The 20,028-nt window shown below is 48.1% G+C and overlaps 1 protein-coding gene across 1 annotated transcript in view; it reads left to right on the top strand.

Annotated features, from left to right (window-relative positions):
• The window catches only part of myh14 (myosin, heavy chain 14, non-muscle), a 77,656-nt gene extending 59,260 nt beyond the window's left edge, over positions 1-18,396 (top strand). Inside the window, exons 40-43 of the mRNA XM_083639617.1 lie at positions 10,984-11,092; positions 12,246-12,418; positions 12,664-12,687; positions 13,790-18,396. Of these exons, the coding sequence (XP_083495743.1) occupies positions 10,984-11,092; positions 12,246-12,418; positions 12,664-12,687; positions 13,790-13,979 (496 nt within the window). The 3' untranslated portion in view covers positions 13,980-18,396. The remainder of the gene's footprint in view (positions 1-10,983; positions 11,093-12,245; positions 12,419-12,663; positions 12,688-13,789) is intronic.
• Positions 18,397-20,028: the final 1,632 nt, after the last annotated feature.

Below are 20,028 nucleotides of genomic sequence, written 5' to 3' on the forward strand. Positions count from 1 at the left end.
CAGGCACACATAAGATAGACTCCATGGAGGAGCAGCTGGAGGAGGAGAGACAGTGAGGGGCACATACACACCTAAATACAGGCACACATAAGATAGACTCCATGGAGGAGCAGCTGGAGGAGGAGAGACAGTGAGGGGCACATACACACCTAAATACAGGCACACATAAGATAGACTCCATGGAGGAGCAGCTGGAGGAGGAGAGACAGTGAGGGGCACATACACACCTAAATACAGGCACACATAAGATAGACTCCATGGAGGAGCAGCTGGAGGAGGAGAGACAGTGAGGGGCACATACACACCTAAATGCAGGCACACATAAGATAGACTCCATGGAGGAGCAGCTGGAGGAGGAGAGACAGTGAGGGGCACATACACACCTAAATACAGGCACACATAAGATACAGTAGACTCCATGGAGGAGCAGCTGGAGGAGGAGAGACAGTGAGGGGCACATACACACCTAAATACAGGCACACATAAGATAGACTCCATGGAGGAGCAGCTGGAGGAGGAGAGACAGTGAGGGGCACATACACACCTAAATACAGGCACACATAATATAGACTCCATGGAGGAGCAGCTGGAGGAGGAGAGACAGTGAGGGGCACATAAACACCTAAATACAGGCACACATAAGATACAGTAGACTCCATGGAGGAGCAGCTGGAGGAGGAGAGACAGTGAGGGGCACATACACACCTAAATACAGGCACACATAAGATAGACTCCATGGAGGAGCAGGTGGAGGAGGAGAGACAGTGAGGGGCACATACACACCTAAATACAGGCACACATAAGATAGACTCCATGGAGGAGCAGGTGGAGGAGGAGAGACAGTGAGGGGCACATACACACCTAAATACAGGCACACATAAGATAGACTCCATGGAGGAGCAGCTGGAGGAGGAGAGACAGTGAGGGGCACATACACACCTAAATACAGGCACACATAAGATAGACTCCATGGAGGAGCAGCTGGAGGAGGAGAGACAGTGAGGGGCACATACACACCTAAATACAGGCACACATAAGATAGACTCCATGGAGGAGCAGCTGGAGGAGGAGAGACAGTGAGGGGCACATACACACCTAAATACAGGCACACATAAGATAGACTCCATGGAGGAGCAGCTGGAGGAGGAGAGACAGTGAGGGGCACATACACACTTAAATACAGGCACACATAAGATAGACTCCATGGAGGAGCAGCTGGAGGAGGAGAGACAGTGAGGGGCACATACACACCTAAATACAGGCACACATAAGATAGACTCCATGGAGGAGCAGCTGGAGGAGGAGAGACAGTGAGGGGCACATACACACCTAAATGCAGGCACACATAAGATAGACTCCATGGAGGAGCAGCTGGAGGAGGAGAGACAGTGAGGGGCACATACACACCTAAATACAGGCACACATAAGATACAGTAGACTCCATGGAGGAGCAGCTGGAGGAGGAGAGACAGTGAGGGGCACATACACACCTAAATGCAGGCACACATAAGATAGACTCCATGGAGGAGCAGCTGGAGGAGGAGAGACAGTGAGGGGCACATACACACCTAAATACAGGCACACATAAGATAGACTCCATGGAGGAGCAGCTGGAGGAGGAGAGACAGTGAGGGGCACATACACACCTAAATACAGGCACACATAAGATAGACTCCATGGAGGAGCAGCTGGAGGAGGAGAGACAGTGAGGGGCACATACACACCTAAATACAGGCACACATAAGATAGACTCCATGGAGGAGCAGGTGGAGGAGGAGAGACAGTGAGGGGCACATACACACCTAAATACAGGCACACATAAGATAGACTCCATGGAGGAGCAGGTGGAGGAGGAGAGACAGTGAGGGGCACATACACACCTAAATGCAGGCACACATAAGATAGACTCCATGGAGGAGCAGCTGGAGGAGGAGAGACAGTGAGGGGCACATACAAACCTAAATACAGGCACACATAAGATAGACTCCATGGAGGAGCAGCTGGAGGAGGAGAGACAGTGAGGGGCACATACACACCTAAATACAGGCACACATAAGATACAGTAGACTCCATGGAGGAGCAGCTGGAGGAGGAGAGACAGTGAGGGGCACATACACACCTAAATACAGGCACACATAAGATAGACTCCATGGAGGAGCAGCTGGAGGAGGAGAGACAGTGAGGGGCACATACACACCTAAATACAGGCACACATAAGATAGACTCCATGGAGGAGCAGCTGGAGGAGGAGAGACAGTGAGGGGCACATACACACCTAAATACAGGCACACATAAGATAGACTCCATGGAGGAGCAGCTGGAGGAGGAGAGACAGTGAGGGGCACATACACACCTAAATACAGGCACACATAAGATAGACTCCATGGAGGAGCAGCTGGAGGAGGAGAGACAGTGAGGGGCACATACACACCTAAATACAGGCACACATAAGATAGACTCCATGGAGGAGCAGCTGGAGGAGGAGAGACAGTGAGGGGCACATACACACCTAAATACAGGCACACATAAGATAGACTCCATGGAGGAGCAGCTGGAGGAGGAGAGACAGTGAGGGGCACATACACACCTAAATACAGGCACACATAAGATAGACTCCATGGAGGAGCAGCTGGAGGAGGAGAGACAGTGAGGGGCACATACACACCTAAATACAGGCACACATAAGATAGACTCCATGGAGGAGCAGCTGGAGGAGGAGAGACAGTGAGGGGCACATACACACCTAAATACAGGCACACATAAGATAGACTCCATGGAGGAGCAGCTGGAGGAGGAGAGACAGTGAGGGGCACATACACACCTAAATACAGGCACACATAAGATAGACTCCATGGAGGAGCAGCTGGAGGAGGAGAGACAGTGAGGGGCACATACACACCTAAATACAGGCACACATAAGATAGACTCCATGGAGGAGCAGCTGGAGGAGGAGAGACAGTGAGGGGCACATACACACCTAAATACAGGCACACATAAGATAGACTCCATGGAGGAGCAGCTGGAGGAGGAGAGACAGTGAGGGGCACATACACACCTAAATACAGGCACACATAAGATAGACTCCATGGAGGAGCAGCTGGAGGAGGAGAGACAGTGAGGGGCACATACACACCTAAATACAGCCACACATAAGATAGACTCCATGGAGGAGCAGCTGGAGGAGGAGAGACAGTGAGGGGCACATACACACCTAAATACAGGCACACATAAGATAGACTCCATGGAGGAGCAGCTGGAGGAGGACAGACAGTGAGGGGCACATACACACCTAAATACAGGCACACATAAGATAGACTCCATGGAGGAGCAGCTGGAGGAGGAGAGACAGTGAGGGGCACATACACACCTAAATACAGGCACACATAAGATAGACTCCATGGAGGAGCAGCTGGAGGAGGAGAGACAGTGAGGGGCACATACACACCTAAATACAGGCACACATAAGATAGACTCCATGGAGGAGCAGCTGGAGGAGGAGAGACAGTGAGGGGCACATACACACCTAAATACAGGCACACATAAGATAGACTCCATGGAGGAGCAGCTGGAGGAGGAGAGACAGTGAGGGGCACATACACACCTAAATACAGGCACACATAAGATAGACTCCATGGAGGAGCAGCTGGAGGAGGAGAGACAGTGAGGGGCACATACACACCTAAATACAGGCACACATACCACATGAGTGTCCATGGGCTCAGCGGAAAGAAAGAAAGAAGAAGAAGCAAAAACTGCCTCCTCCGAAAAGGACCAAACTTCCCCTATAAATCAGATCAAGACGGGGCAAAAAACATCCTCTGATAAATGAGTGTTTTATCTTGACACAAGTTGAAGCTTCTTACATTGCTTGGTGTTAGAGCTGCAACAATTAATCGATTAGTTGTCAACTATTAATTGTCAACTATTTTGATAATCAATTAATAGAGTACTGCAGGGATGACGTATTTTTATAGTCGGAAGGCGGAAGTCCCGGACTTCCTGGATCTTACAGGGAAAAGTCAAAGGGGTTTTAGAATGGGGATTTCACTTAAATGCATAAAATAATGTCTGTGGTTAACAAGTTTATGGGAGTGGTAATTTGAGTTCAGCAGGATAATCTTCACGAACGTGAATCACTTTTATGCCTTTTGAAGCATTTTCTAAAAACCGCCTGTCAGGATCGGTGTTAGACATGTGGATCTATTCGCGGGTAGTTGATGAAGCTGGGGTGTTGTGGAACTTGATGGCTGGGGCTGCACTGTTCGAGGTTTTGGGAACGGTTGCAGAGATTGCAGAGATTGGCATGATCCTTGATGAGAATTTATCAATCACTGGCCAAGGCCTGCAGGAGCAGGCCCTTATAGACCCGAATATGACATCACCTGTGTTATGACATCACATGTGTTATGACATCACCAGCGAGGCCATCGGAAGGCATGATTGAGACACTTGGTGGAGACACAGGTGGATCACAGGTGGATCATGACATCATCAGTGATCGATGACATCATAGTAGGAATGACGACGTCAACGTAGGAATGGTGACGTCATCCTAACAGTACCCTCCCCTCAACGGGCGTCACCCGGCGCCCGATCAGCCGCAAGGAAATCCCGAATGAGCGCAGCGTCAAGGATGAACCGGCGGGGAACCCAACTGCGTTCATCGGGGCCGTACCCCTCCCAATCCACCAGGTATTCAAACCCACGACCCCTGCGTCGCCTGTCCAACAGCCGCCGGACCGTGTAGGCAGGGTGGTCGTCGATTAACCGAGGCGGCGGGGGGGCCGCCGCAGGAGGGCACAAGGGACTAGAGTGCACCGGCTTGACCTGGGATACGTGGAAGGTATGGTTGATGCGACGGAGAGAAGCAGGTAGAACCAAGCGGACAGCCGCAGGGTTCACAACCCGCTCAATAACAAAAGGCCCGATAAAACGGGGCGCAAGCTTCCTTGACTCAACCTTCAGGGGAACGTTCCGAGACGAGAGCCACACTCTCTGACCCGGTGCATAGGCTGGGGCGGTGTGCGGCGGCGGTTAGCCTGGACTTGCGTCTTGGCAGAGGAACGTAATAGTGATGCGCGAGCCCTCTTCCACGTGCGACGGCAACGGCGCAAATGTGTCTGAATGGAAGGCACCGCAACCTCCTCCTCCTGAGAGGGGAACAAGGGCGGCTGAAAACCGAAGCAGCATTCAAAGGGAGACATGCCGGAAAAGGCGTTGGGGTGCGTGTTGTGGGCGTACTCAACCCACGGCAACTGGGCACTCCAGTGGGAGGGGTCAGCAGCTGTGGTGCAACGCAGCATGGTCTCCAACTCCTGGTTGACCCTCTCGGCTTGGCCATTAGTCTGCGGGTGATAACCCGACGAGAGGCTGACAGTCGTGCCAAGAGCCGAACAGAAGGCCTTCCAAACCTGAGAAATGAACTGGGGCCCCCGATCGGACACAATGTCAGACGGAATGCCATGTGCCCGGTACACGTGTAAAACCAAGAGGTCCGCCGTCTCCTTGGAGGACGGGAGTTTAGGAAGTGGAATAAAATGAGCCCACTTAGAGAATCTGTCAATGACGGTCAAGATGACGGTGTTCCCATCGGATGGGGGGAGTCCGGTTATAAAGTCCATGGCCATATGAGACCAAGGGCGACGAGGTATAGGAAGGGGGCGGAGAAGGCCTGACGAGGGTTTAGTCGAAGTCTTGTTTCGGGCGCAGACCGGGCAAGCGGCGACGAACTCCCTAGTATCCCCCTCCATGGCGGGCCACCAGAAGCGCCTGCGGATGAAGGCAAGGGTCCGTCTAACCCCAGGGTGTCAAGTAAGCCGCGTCGAGTGGCCCCACAGAAGAACCTCAGAACGGGCGGAGTCAGGAACGAATAGACGTCCCGGCGGGACCCCCTTTTGGTCAGGCTGTCCCTGTAAGGCTAGACGGACACGCGATTCAATCTCCCACGTTACCGCGGCCACAAAACAGGCCGCAGGCAACACGGGTTCGGGCTCAGCCCGTATGTCAGCAGAGAACTGGCGGGACAGGGCGTCTGGCTTGACGTTCTTAGAACCCGGTCGGTAAGTTAAGGTGAAGTTGAACCTCCCGAAAAACAGGGTCCACCTGGCCTGCCGGGAATTCAATCTCTTAGCGGCCTGGATGTAGGCCAGGTTCTTGTGGTCCGTCCACACGACGAACGGGAGCTTGGAACCCTCCAGCCAATGGCGCCACTCCTCAAGAGCTGACTTAACTGCCAGCAGCTCACGATCGCCGACGTTATAATTGGCTTCAGCGGGTGAAAGCTTACACGAGAAAAAGGCGCAAGGATGGACCTTATGATCTCCAGGAGAGCGTTGAGAGAGAACAGCCCCAATTCCAGTCTCTGAGGCATCAACCTCAACGATGAACTGCAGTTCTGGGTCAGGTTGGGAGAGCACGGGAGCTGTAGAGAAACGGCGTTTGAGCTCGCTAAAAGCAGTCTTGGCCAGGGGGGTCCACCGAAACGGAGTAGAGGTGGAGGTGAGGGCGGTAAGAGGGGAAGCCACACTGCCGTAGTTGCGGACAAATCGTCGATAAAAATTGGCAAACCCAAGGAACCGTTGAAGCTGTTTCAAGGTAGAGGGTTCAGGCCAATCCGCCACAGCCGCGACCTTGGCGGGATCCATGCGCAACTCACCTTCGGCAATCACATATCCGAGGAAGGACACAGTGGAAGCATGAAATTCACACTTCTCAGTAGGGATGCACCGATATGAAAATTTTGGCCGATGCCGATAACCGATATTAACATTGCTGTTATGGCCGATAACCGATATTTACCGATGTCGATATGATCTGTATAAAACCACATTTTTATGATCATCACATTTTGTACATACTGAAAAACACATGTTAACACTGAATTTGAAAAAGTTATGCATTTCTTTATTTGCAAAGCCTTTGGAAAAGCCCATAAATCATAGATTTACTGCATTATTTCATATCAATGTGAAGAATTTGGCTGATAATGATAACCGATATTAACATTGCAACATCTGACCGATACCGATATGACCGATATGTAAAAAAATCGGCCGATACTGGCCGATACCGATATGATTGCCGATATATCGTGCATCCCTACTTCTCAGCCTTGACGAAGAGGCTGTTCTCCAACAGCCGTTGGAGCACTAGGCGGACATGTTGTTGATGGTCGTCAAAATCCTGAGAGAAGATGAGGATGTCATCCAAGTAGACAAACACGAAGAGGCCGATCATATCCCTCAGAATGTCATTTATGAGAGCCTGGAAGACGGCGGGGGCGTTAGTAAGCCCGAAAGGCATAACCAGGTACTCAAAATGGCCAAGGGAAGTGTTGAAGGCCGTCTTCCACTCGTCCCCCTCCCTAATGCGGACAAGGTGGTAGGCATTCCTTAGATCAAGTTTGGAGAATATCTTGGAGCCATGAAGGGGTGGGAAGGCAGAGCTAATGAGTGGCAGGGGGTATGTGTTCTTCACCGTGATGTCGTTCAACCCTCGGAAATCAATGCATGGTCTGAGGGTCCCATCCTTCTTCCCCACAAAGAAAAACCCAGCGGCCATCGGGGACGACGAGGGCCTAATGATGCCCGCAGCCAAGGAGTCACGGATGTAGGTCCTCATGGACTCCTGCTCAGGGCGGGAGAGGTTGTATAGCCGGCTCCGGGGAAAGGTTGCCCCGGCCTTAAGGTCAACAGGGCAATCAAACGGCCGGTGGGGAGGGAGGGACAGCGTATGCTCCTTCCCGAACACCGGGGCCAAATCATGGTAAACCATGGGAACGGACGACAGATCCGTGGGAGCCGCAGCCGACACCGGTGCAGGGGAAGCCGGAGAGAGCGCGGCGACCAGGCAATTTGCATGGCAATAGGGGCTCCACGAGACCACCTTGCCCTTGCCTGGGGACCATTGGAGGAAGGGTTTATGCAGGTTTAACCAGGGGCGGCCGAGGACCACGGGAGTGTTGGGACAGTCAGTCACGTGGAAGTGAATTGTCTCCCGATGGTTCCCAGAAAAGCGAAGGTCAACTGGCATGGTTCTTTCAGTAATCTGGGCGAAGCGCTGGCCCCCGAGGGTTATGGCCTCAAGGGCGGGGGAAAGTGGGACGGTCCCCACGCCCAGTCGAGTAACAATACCGCGGTCCAAGAAGCACCCCTCCGCCCCCGAGTCGACGAAGGCTGGGAGGGCAAGTGGCCGGCCCCGCCACGAGAGGGTGCAATCAAACGACGATACGGGCAGAGGGGCGCAGTCGGTCTGGCTCAGTAGCATCTGCCCAACGGCTACTGAGCCTAGTCTTTTGGTGTCCTGCGTCCTCTCAAGCGGATGGGGCAGTCCTCGACCACATGGTCCGGGAAACCACAATAACGGCAGAGGTTGTCGCGGATACGGCGTTGTCTTTCCTCAGGGGAGAGGTGGTCTCTGCCCGATCGAGAGGGGGGGGCAGCGGCAAGGGCCGCGGTAGCGGAGGGGGCAGGGTGAGGAACGGCATCTGCGGCGCGGTTGGGCGTCTCTTGGCCCGCCCGAGCTCCCCCGGCCGGGATCATGGACCTGAGTCTTTCGACCTCGGTCCAAACTTGGCTCAAACTCAGAGCCTCAGCCTGTCCAAAGTCGACCTCCAGGCCCCCTAGGATCCTTCCAACCCTGGCGCTAGGGGTGACTTCACCCAGTTCCAAGGATCTTAGGTTCTCCCACTCTGACGCAACATCCATAGCAGTCTCCAGTGTGGGGGGTTTGGAACGACGGAGGTTAAAGCGGAGCTCACCGGATGCAAAATGGGTAATGAACTGCTCCCTCGCCAACAGATCCTGGGTGTGAGCGTCAGCCGAGGGGTAGGCTCTACTAACAAGCCTCCGCAGGTGGCTGCCAAACTCCTGGGCTGATTCGCCACGTAGCCGGCGTCTTGAAGCAAGGCTCGCCCGAGACCAGCCCTCACTATCGTACGGCTCGAAACATCTAGCCAAAGCGGCCTTCAACAAGGTGAAATCGCCCTTAGTCTCTGCTGAAAGGCCACTAAAAAAGTCCCGAGCGCGGCCAGACAGCAGCAATGGCATAAATTCTAATCTTAATTGGTCATCCCACCCATTCACCTTGGCAGCAAGCTCGAAATGTTCAGACCAGTCCGACCAATCGCGGCCGGTACCAGTGAACGTTTCAGGCATGAAAACTGGGCGGGGGCCGAGATGCGGCTAGGCCCTACGAAGCCCGCCCCGGCGCCCTGTGGGGCCGCCTGCTGCAGAAACCCCGGGGGGGAGGAAGTAGAAGCAGCAGCAGGGGGGTTAGGTGGTACTGGGGTGAGAAGATCTAGCCGACCAACCAGGAGGGCGTGCCGATCATCGGCTTGGGAAGCCTTGAAAGCTGCCTCCCTCTGGCCGTCGAGCACGTCCCGAAGGACGTTCGCGTAGAGCGCCTGCCCCAGTTGCATGTCCGCGAGTCGCGCGCCCAGGTCAGAAATAGTAGAAATCAGTGCTGTTTGGGAGGTGTCGCCTGGTGGACCACCTGACGTGGCCGGCGGGGAAACTGGGGTCTCGGGAGCCTCCTCCTTGACTGGCGGAAGTGTGTCTGCTAGATCCGCTTCAGAGTGATTGGGGGCCTCCTCCTTGATTGGGGTGAGAAATTTGCCCGCTAGATCCATTTCTGAGTGATTGATACTGTCAGGATCGGTGTTAGACATGTGGATCTATTCGCGGGTAGTTGATGAAGCTGGGGTGTTGTGGAACTTGATGGCTGGGGCTGCACTGTTCGAGGTTTTGGGAACGGTTGCAGAGATTGCAGAGATTGGCATGATCCTTGATGAGAATTTATCAATCACTGGCCAAGGCCTGCAGGAGCAGGCCCTTATAGACCCGAATATGACATCACCTGTGTTATGACATCACATGTGTTATGACATCACCAGCGAGGCCATCGGAAGGCATGATTGAGACACTTGGTGGAGACACAGGTGGATCACAGGTGGATCATGACATCATCAGTGATCGATGACATCATAGTAGGAATGACGACGTCAACGTAGGAATGGTGACGTCATCCTAACACCGCCCAAAAAAAATAAAATCCATTTACGTTTTCAAAAGTCATAAAAGTTATTCACGTTTGTGAAGATTATCCTGCTGAACCCAAATTACCACTCCCATAAACTTTTGTTAACCACAGACCTTAGGCTGCTTTCTCACTGGGAACGATTGCTTTCGTTCCGTTCCGCACCCGGGAACGATTGCCCCCCCTCCCCTCTCCCCCCGCTCACATTTAACATTTCTTCCGCGCTCGGGAACGGAACAGAGTGCATTTGCGTCATCAACTATGCGTGGAGTTTATCGCACCCGTTTGTTGTCTATGAGGTTTGGAACGGTTGGAACACTGGCAAGTGTTGCGTGCCCGGGCACGCCAAAACGCTCCCCGGACCACATTTTCAAGTGGATCCTGTCACGGTTCCCTGTTGTGCGCCGGGGCGCAGAACACAACGTTCACACTCAACTGTTCCGAAACTGGGGTCAATTTGGGGACAAGTGTGCTTGGGAACGGTACCGGGGCGCCAGTGAGAAAGCACCCTTGTTTTATGCATTTAAGTGAAATCCCCATTCTACAACCCCATTGACTTTTTCCCGTAAGATCCAGGAAGTCCAGGATTTCCGTCTTCCATACTACTCCCGGACTCATTCCTGCGGTGCTCTATTGGTTTGAAGAATTATTTAAGAAAACAAAATCTCTCATTCCAGCTTCTTAATTGTGAATATTTTCTGGTTTGACTTACTGAATATGTTTGGGTTGAGGATAAAACAAGATATTTGAGGATGTCATTGTGGGCTTTGGGAAACACTGATCGACAATTTTCACAGTTTTCCAACTTTTTTTTTTTTATAGACCAAACAACGAATCAATTAATTGAGAAAATAATCAACAGATTAATCGGCAATGAAAATAACCATTGGTTGCAGTCCTACTTGGTGTTAACAGGTCATTTATCCTGAACTTTTTTGTCTCTCTCAGGGAGCGAGCAATAGCCAACAAACTGGTGCGGAAGACGGAGAAGAAACTGAAGGAGGTGATGATGCAGGCAGAGGACGAGAGGAGACATGCAGACCAGTACAGAGAGCAGGTATGAGCCACTGAAGGAGGTGATGAGGCAGGCAGAGGATGAGAGGAGACATGCAGACCAGTACAGAGAGCAGGTATGAGCCACTGAAGGAGGTGATGATGCAGGCAGAGGACGAGAGGAGACATGCAGACCAGTACAGAGAGCAGGTATGAACCACTGAAGGAGGTGATGATGCAGGCAGAGGACGAGAGGAGACATGCAGACCAGTACAGAGAGCAGGTATGAACCACTGAAGGAGGTGATGATGCAGGCAGAGGACGAGAGGAGACATGCAGACCAGTACAGAGAGCAGGTATGAGCCACTGAAGGAGGTGATGAGGCAGGCAGAGGACGAGAGGAGACATGCAGACCAGTACAGAGAGCAGGTATGAGCCACTGAAGGAGGTGATGAGGCAGGCAGAGGACGAGAGGAGACATGCAGACCAGTACAGAGAGCAGGTATGAGCCACTGAAGGAGGTGATGATGCAGGCAGAGGACGAGAGGAGACATGCAGACCAGTACAGAGAGCAGGTATGAACCACTGAAGGAGGTGATGATGCAGGCAGAGGACGAGAGGAGACATGCAGACCAGTACAGAGAGCAGGTATGAGCCACTGAAGGAGGTGATGATGCAGGCAGAGGATGAGAGGAGACATGCAGACCAGTACAGAGAGCAGGTATGAGCCATGGGAGTCAGCACAGAGCAACATAGGCAGCGACCGATCCGTATAGTTTAATGGGGGTCATGTGACCTAAGCTTGCCTTGACCTCGGCACAAAGAGAAAGTGTTGAAAAATTATCCCAAAATGAGCGATTTATCCGGCTCAGTCCATCCTAATCTAATCCTAATCCCGCCGTGGCATCTGTGTGTGCATGGGGAAGGAAGGGGATATTCCACTCCCCAAATAAATCCCCCAGCACACAGCAGCGAGACAGACTCTTCTCCCAAAACATCATCGCTGATAATCTGTCAGATTTAACCTCACTCCTGATCCCCATCAGTCTTCCTGCTCTCAGACTAATCTCTATTTTCTCTCTCTTATCTCCTTCCCTCTCCCCCCTCGTTCTCTTACCCTGTTTCCTCCATTCCATTACGCACTATCCCTTTTCCCTCTTCTCTCCAATCACTGCCCCCTCCCCCCCCCCCCCCCCCCCTCTCTCTCTCTCCTCCAGCTGGATAAGTCTATGGGCCGGCTGAGGCAGTTGAAGAGGCAGCTGGAGGAGGTGGAGGAGGAGAACTCGCGCTCCAACGCTCAGAAGAGGAAGCTGCAGAGAGAGCTAGAGGAGCTCACAGACAGCAGTCAGAGCATGACGCGCGAGATCACCGCCCTGCGCAGCCAGCTCAGGTAACCAGGAGTGTGTGTGTGTGTGTGTGTGTGTGTGTGTGTGTGTGTGTGTGTGTGTGTGTGTCTATTTGTGTGTGTCTGGGGTGAGCGTTCCTTCGGTGTGAATCGTCATCTTTTGTCGTGTTTTGATTTAACCCCTTCATTAACATGATATGGTTTGTTTTGCTTTGCTCTTTCGTTGCATCCATTTGTGTTCATCTAACACTGACACACTGTCCATCTGTCTGCGTCACACCACTACTCAGCATCCCTGAATGGAGACCAGAGAAGTAGGTCACTGTGTGGTTGTGTGTGTGTGATCGGTGTGTATAGGATGTGGATGGGTGTGGTGTCCAACAACATATACTCTACATGTTTGCTGGCAATTGTGTGTTTGTTTGTTTGTTTGTTTGTTTGTTTGTTTTTTATGTGCAATTAATCTGTAGTTCCATAACATTTTTATGAGCGTATTTCCTCTATATTGGCCCGGGCCTTTTATTTATTGGAAGCCGATTTATATTAAAGACAGCCCTTTATTTCTAATCCCCTCTGTTTGATAAGAAATAGGACATATATGAATCATATATCATGAATCATTTAATTACTGTTACATTTAATTACTGTTACATTTAAGTTAGACTGAATTAACTTTTTGGACGATACTTGCTCATATTTTAGTATGAAGCCTCCTTGTTTTCTGATCTGCTTCGCTTGGGGATCGTTAGGTAGCTTTTTTGTTTTTTTTACGGCAATGGATTACGATAATTATGGTAATCAACGACGGCATGCTCCAGAGACTGTAATGTTAGTTGAAAAAGCAAAGAGAGGAGAAAGCTAATATCATTATGAAGCCTAGCACTCTGCTACTGAGTGTGGCATGGGTGTGTGGAAAATTCTGTCACTGACACTTGCACGGGTCCCTATGTATGGTACTTCAAATGTAGCTACTGCCATCTTGTGGCATTTGTACGTTACTACAATCTACAGTTCCCTTAACAGGAGTTTACCGGTATCCACCGTTGTTTTTTCCTTTGTTTTTCCCCCTGGCCTGTATTTGTCCCGACCTTTATTTGTTCGTGTTGACCACGCCCCCGGCCATCGCAGACCTCGCCACTATTAGAGGAAATATGGTAGTTTCATTGTGTCTAGAGTGATTTTTTATTCATCTTGTAGTTTCACCACCTGAAATTGCTTTTCAAATCTTGCCCTCAAATTCCAATATTCCAGTTTTTCTCCCCTTCTGCCTGAAGGATACTTGATTAATAATTGAAATTAATTCATGATTTAAGTAATTAAACCGTTGACTTATCCTGAGGAATCCCTGTCCTGGGGGTCTCACACCACATGGTCGCAGCGTGATGTTAACTTAACACACACTCTCTCCCTCTCCAGGCGCGCCCCGTTGCCCCTGGCGATGCGCGGACGCAGGGCGTTGGTTGATGACCTCTCGCTGGAGAACTCTGACTCAGAGGAGCCGCCCGCCTCGCCAACCCCCTCCTCTGGACCCCCGGGGACCCCAACTCCCTCCTCCGAACACAGCCTGGACCCACCACCACCCTACAGCCTCAACAACACTGAGTGACACACACAAAGACCTCAGATACCCACATACACTCACAGATACACACCCGCAATGGCCTCTTACAGCCTCAACTACTCAGGGGTGAAGGAGTGACATGCACACAGTACAGAACAGAACATTATAGTACATAAAGATAAACGGCTCTTTATAGTTTTGCTTCCTTTTTCAGAGGAAGAGCAGAAACACACAGACACACACAAACACACACACACACACACACACACACAACATTCTTCACAGAGGAGACAACTGGAGTAGATTTTTAGTTTCAATGCACTGAGTTACAGAACTAACCCATAAGACTGTAAATCTCTGCATTACATTTATGTAAATGCATTTCTGGGAAGCTAAACTACACCTCCCAGAATTCCAAGGGGAAAGCTAATTATATCAGCATAGTCGTCATCTAATTCCATGATGCTGTACAACGCTTACAGGGCAGGAAACAATATGGCTACCACGTCTTTTAAGAAGTATTACATTTTCAATATTTAAGCCATGTTTAACTCTTTGACGAGGATAGCTAGGAAATGTACAATCTACCTGATTCCGCAAAGGGCTGCTGGACTAGAACATGAGGGAGAAATTAGTTCTCAAAAGGATTGAGACAATCTACATGTTGCAGAAAATAGTTATTAACAAGTGGAAGTCATCTAAGTGTGTGTGTCAAGGCCATGCTCTGATTGCAAGTGTGATAAACAACTTAACATCTGTATATTTTACTAAACGTTTTAAAAAACCTTAAATGAAACTTGAAATGATCTGGAAATCATTATTGGATCAAAACGGAAAGGAAAGAGTGGAGGAAAGAGAATATACACGTTGTGACACATGTTTAGTGAGAGAGCAATACATAGAGCAGTGACAACATTGGTAATGTTGATATTTAATGTGCAGCTGAGAACAAGCCAGCATCAACTTTTGAATGGCTGATCATGACCCCGGGAAGCATTCTGCTAACCTGATCATGACCCCGGGAAGCATTCTGCTAACCTTCGATCATAATTGTCACTCGACAAGTCCCGTAACATATTTAATACATTTTTCATATCGTGTCATGATTGTGATGACACCAACAATCATATCCTTTTCATAACTAACCATAAAAGGCAACCAACATGCAGTAAAGCTTGGTGCACCGCTGCATTAAGGTTCTTTCAAATGATATGTCCTATTTAGATAGATTAGGAACTGTATGTAGTTAGATTTTGCAGTAGATAGCACTAGATAGTTTCTTTAACATATTGCTTCTCATTGACTACAGCTATTTGAATTTGTATAATTTATATCAAGCTAAATATGAACCTAAGTTATTGATTGCTGGTTGTTTTCTGTATGATTCTGTCTTGTGGGCAAGCATGTTATGATTACTTCTGGTATTGCTGGCACTGATGTCCGGCTCTCTTCTCAGCCTGAACTTTATGCGCTGCGTAGTTATGCTCAGCACAGTCTTTTTTCAGTCAGCTTTAAGGTCTTTTCAGACCAAAAGCGAATAATCTGTGCCAATAAATCGCACAGCAATTAAAGAAACCAAACCCATTTATCTCTACGAGTCTACCTGCAGCAAATCAGAAACTTCCATATTTCGCGGTGCAGATTTATTTATTACTTATTTTCTGATTTGGTGTGTCATGTGGATAGTCCCATAGAGATAAATGGGTTAGTTTTTTTTTGTTTTTGTTTTTTTGGCGTGCGATTTATTCGCACACATTATTCACTTTTGGTCTGAAAAGACCTTTAGCCTTCAGGTGTCACAGGCAAACATCCATGGAAGAGATATAGGGTTGGGACCTGGTCTGAATTGCTAGCAGATTACTGTATTTAACTGCTTTAGGTCACTTTAGTTTTGCTGTATCCTTTTGTCATTTTGGTTTCTTCACAGAAAAGAAATAGAAATGTATGGGATGTGTTCCACGGCAAAACAACTTTACGTCTAGAAATAAGCTGTGGAGAACTGTATCGATTTATCTAATACTCAAAACAGAAGAGATTGTGACAAAGGCTCATTCTTTCATTGTTTTAGAGTTTAGACATTTATGCATTTGAACAAATGCATCATATTTTATTTTGAACAAGCATCTTGTACATTGTAATATTGATTTTTACTGATTAACTGTGTAAATTATTAATCAAACAAAGCTTTTGTGTTTAACCAAATGGTGGGCGTATGGATGAGAAAAGGGACTTAAATTTGTAGTAAACGTAGAGTAGCGTAGAGTAGAGTAGAAGACAGGAGTTGAGGCTGCTTAGATTTTCCACCAAGCGTCGGGTGACTAACCTGGATGATTCCTTAGTAGAGAAAATTCCATCTCATTCGTGTGTAGAAGATTGTTGGACAGAGAGACTCACAGCGCTTTCACATTCATGTGACAGAGAGACCCACAGCGCTTTCACATTCATGTGACAGAGAGACCCACAGCGCTCTCACATTCATGTGACAGAGAGACCCACAGCGCTTTCACATTCATGTGACAGAGAGACCCACAGCGCTTTCACATTCATGTGACAGAGAGACCCACAGCGCTTTCACATTCATGTGACAGAGAGACCCACAGCGCTTTCACATTCATGTGACAGAGAGACCCACAGCGCTCTCACATTCATGTGACAGAGAGACCCACAGCACTTTCACATTCATGTGACAGAGAGACCCACAGCGCTCTCACATTCATGTGACAGAGAGACCCACAGCGCTTTCACATTCATGTGACAATGGAGGCAGTAAAGAATGAAACGTCAAAAACACTTTTATGAAATGAATGGCAAGTAGCACAAGAAGTAGATTTTTTTGTTTTTACTCAAGCTAATGACACAAAAAAAATTAGAAAAACGTGTGGTATCTGATTGAGTGCTGCTCTTAGCACTGATCAGTTTCCCCTTAATTCTGGAAAAGACACCTGGCGTGGAAGATCCCCCTCCCTTTGTTGAAACATCTCTATTTCCCTAGCATGTTTCACTCGTGTTTTATTTATCTTTTGACAGATAACGGTATTTTTTTAACAGTATTTTACGGTATTTTTAGTTTCTGACTCCCTCTTGCACCTATATGCCTGACACAGCTGTACAGTAAGTCTGTACAGGAAGATAATGTGATGTCTAGTTTTTAGACCAAGACACACAGGGCGATGTCTTGATTAACCAGGACATGCTGCTTCAGCTACTCAACCTAACAGGAACAAATGTGTGCTTTCATTTTCAATGGGAAATAAAGCAGATAAAGATTTTGTAGTTGAGATCACAAATGGTGTTTCTAGAATTGTTCATAAAGTTGTTGTTTTCTTTTTCTTTTTCATTCTGGAAACATATGCCATATGGCAAAGAATTAACAATGCCGTTGGCGTTTACCATTGATTATACACAGGAGCAGTTGTGTTCGGTAATCAGGGTTGTCTACTGTTGCTTTCTGAAAACTGGTTAATCATTACTGCTCCCTCTTAGTTTTATTCTAATGCATATGGGATGAAATACACTAAGTAGGTAGAGTAGATTTTACTCTGAGGCAGCATTGCAAAGGTAACATCTGCACTTATAAAACAAAAAGAGTGAACCTGTATCTACTGTATGTACAATAGTTACCAGGCTTAACGTCCCATGTGAGTGAACCTGTATCTACTGTATGTACAATAGTTACCAGGCTTAACGTCCCATGTGTGTCCTTTTACATTTTTTTAGACATGTATGTTTTTTGCCAAGCCAGGTTCACCGTGACTCAAGTTTAGTGACGGATTATTATGAAAAAAGATCAAACTGAGGGATAACTGGGTGAAGAATGAGATTGTCTTTGACTACTAAGCAACGACATATATTTAATACCCTATGATGTTTTTTATTTAATTTTTTCTGTATGTATGATTCTTTTATTTTGTCAATATGCAAATGATTCTGTTTGATGGGGTGTTTTGTAAGATACTGTGTAAATGCTGCACTTTACACACAACTAATGGGGATAAACACAGCCAGACATCGTCAGTAGATTGCCTCCGCTTGTCAGGTCACAGATCTGCAGAGCGGCCGTCATGGCATTATGTCAACGAACTGAGCTGGTATGAATGTGTTATCAGGATACAATCTGTCACTTTAACTGTTTGTTCACTTCAATGTTATCATCTCAAAATGTCATATCAGTGTCTAAATGTGCTGTAGATGCCTTGATAGATCAAAATCCCAAGGCAAATGGAATGGAATTGAACTGCTGGAACGAGAACGGATCAGTTCAAGTGTCTGTTCACTTGTAGCAAGACACAAGGCCGGTGCTTCTTAAAGGTGTTATTTTCACCCCTCTGTTTATGGCTACTGTGGAACTTGAAGCATTTTGGAAATGTGTTTTATTGTTTCGCTTTTTTCTTTCTTTTTTTATGATGCTGTAATTATAAGACATCTGACCGGGGTTAACTTTAATATATGTTGTTGGTTTTGATCTCTGTGTGGCTGTTTGTTTATTTGTGGGTACATGCTGGACACACGCACATACACGTACACACTCACCTTACAGGAGTTATTAGTATTATTACCTAAGTATTTATCATTGTTTATTTGACAGCACTTCCAACAGTCATAATACTGTACACACTTCAGTTAATAAGATCACTTTATCATGACTTCAGACAGACTGAGATTCACACGCCCACAATTCACAGAATTAACAGTTTTAGCAAACGTACACAGAAGGTTTGGTACAAAAGGGGTGTAAATGACATTTTGGTTCAAATTATATCATTTGAAAGCTCTTGGTAATGGTCAAACACATTTGTAACCACATGCAATGTCTTACAATAAATTGGAAAATCCAAAACACGGTGAAAATTAAATTTTAAATTTGGCACAAAAGGGCTTAACTGAACCTATAACCTAATCACTTTTTATATATACATTTTCTGAATCTCAATCGCTGTAATACTAATGAGTATGAAATTCCTGTGATATGTTTTGAATAAACAAGATGCGATCATTTAAAGTGATTTGCTCTGCTGTCTAATATAAGGAAAAGGTGACTTAACAGTTTGCCCCTTTCGCCCTAAACCCTCGACATGCACACTGGGAGAACAGGCACTATGGCTGAAGAGTGTGAAATATGACTCACAGAGCTCTTCACATTGGTTCAATAGGCAACAACTGGCTTCCCTAACTAGCACCCAGGTGACTCTGTCTTGTCCTGGAGGATGTCGGTGAACAGCCAGTCTTCCTCGTGGGGCAGGGTGGGTATGGGACGGTCCTGGGGGATCTGAGTCGGGGGACAGAAGGACTGAGCTACACCTTCAAACGGTCTGCCACGTTGATTATTCTCACAATTTACCAGCATGGAGGGACTCTCTTGCTGGGGACACTGGTATGTCTTGAGGTGTGAGATGTCATAATGGTAACTCGTGGAGGTGAGCAGTTGGTTTGGGTTGAGTGCCTGTGAGCTCCTCTGATCACACAGGTTTACAGTCAATCCCTGACAACTGTATCCATGGTCATATCTGCACTCACTACTCTCATTGGGCAGATGTTCCACCTCAGATCCAACATCACCATCGCTACAGATTACCATCTTTTCCATGAAACTCTCCGACTGGTCCATGAATGTGACATCATCAGCACCATCGCCTTGGCACGCACAGATGCTTTCAAAATAGGCCTCCATGTCCATGCAGCCTCCCAAGTCTTCATCGTCTGCATTGAAGAGATCAATGATGTCTGTCCACTGACTTTCCATGATGTCAGCTATGTTCTTCTTGGCTTGTGTGCAGGTGGAGACCCCTGCAACCATTTGGATGAAGTCACAAGAGTCAAGAGACAGCTGTGAAAGCTCTGGAAAGAAGGAGGAAGGGACAGAACAGTCCAGATTTCGAAGGATATTAGAGTTTGAGTCATGTTTGAATTGTGCATCGTTTGTTTCTTTGACTTTTGCAGCCCAACTGCAAAGAGCATCTTCTGATAGGCTACCAATTGCCTGTAGTGGATTTTCATCACCATAGTTCTCTGTATGAAACAGCTCCTTCTCATGATAACAGTCTGTATGTTTTGGTGAGCTCAGAGAAATTAATTCGACCACTTTGTGAGTTCCACT

Source organism: Poromitra crassiceps (assembly GCF_964638095.1).
Source record: "Poromitra crassiceps genome assembly, chromosome: 1".
NCBI lineage: Eukaryota > Metazoa > Chordata > Actinopteri > Beryciformes > Melamphaidae > Poromitra > Poromitra crassiceps.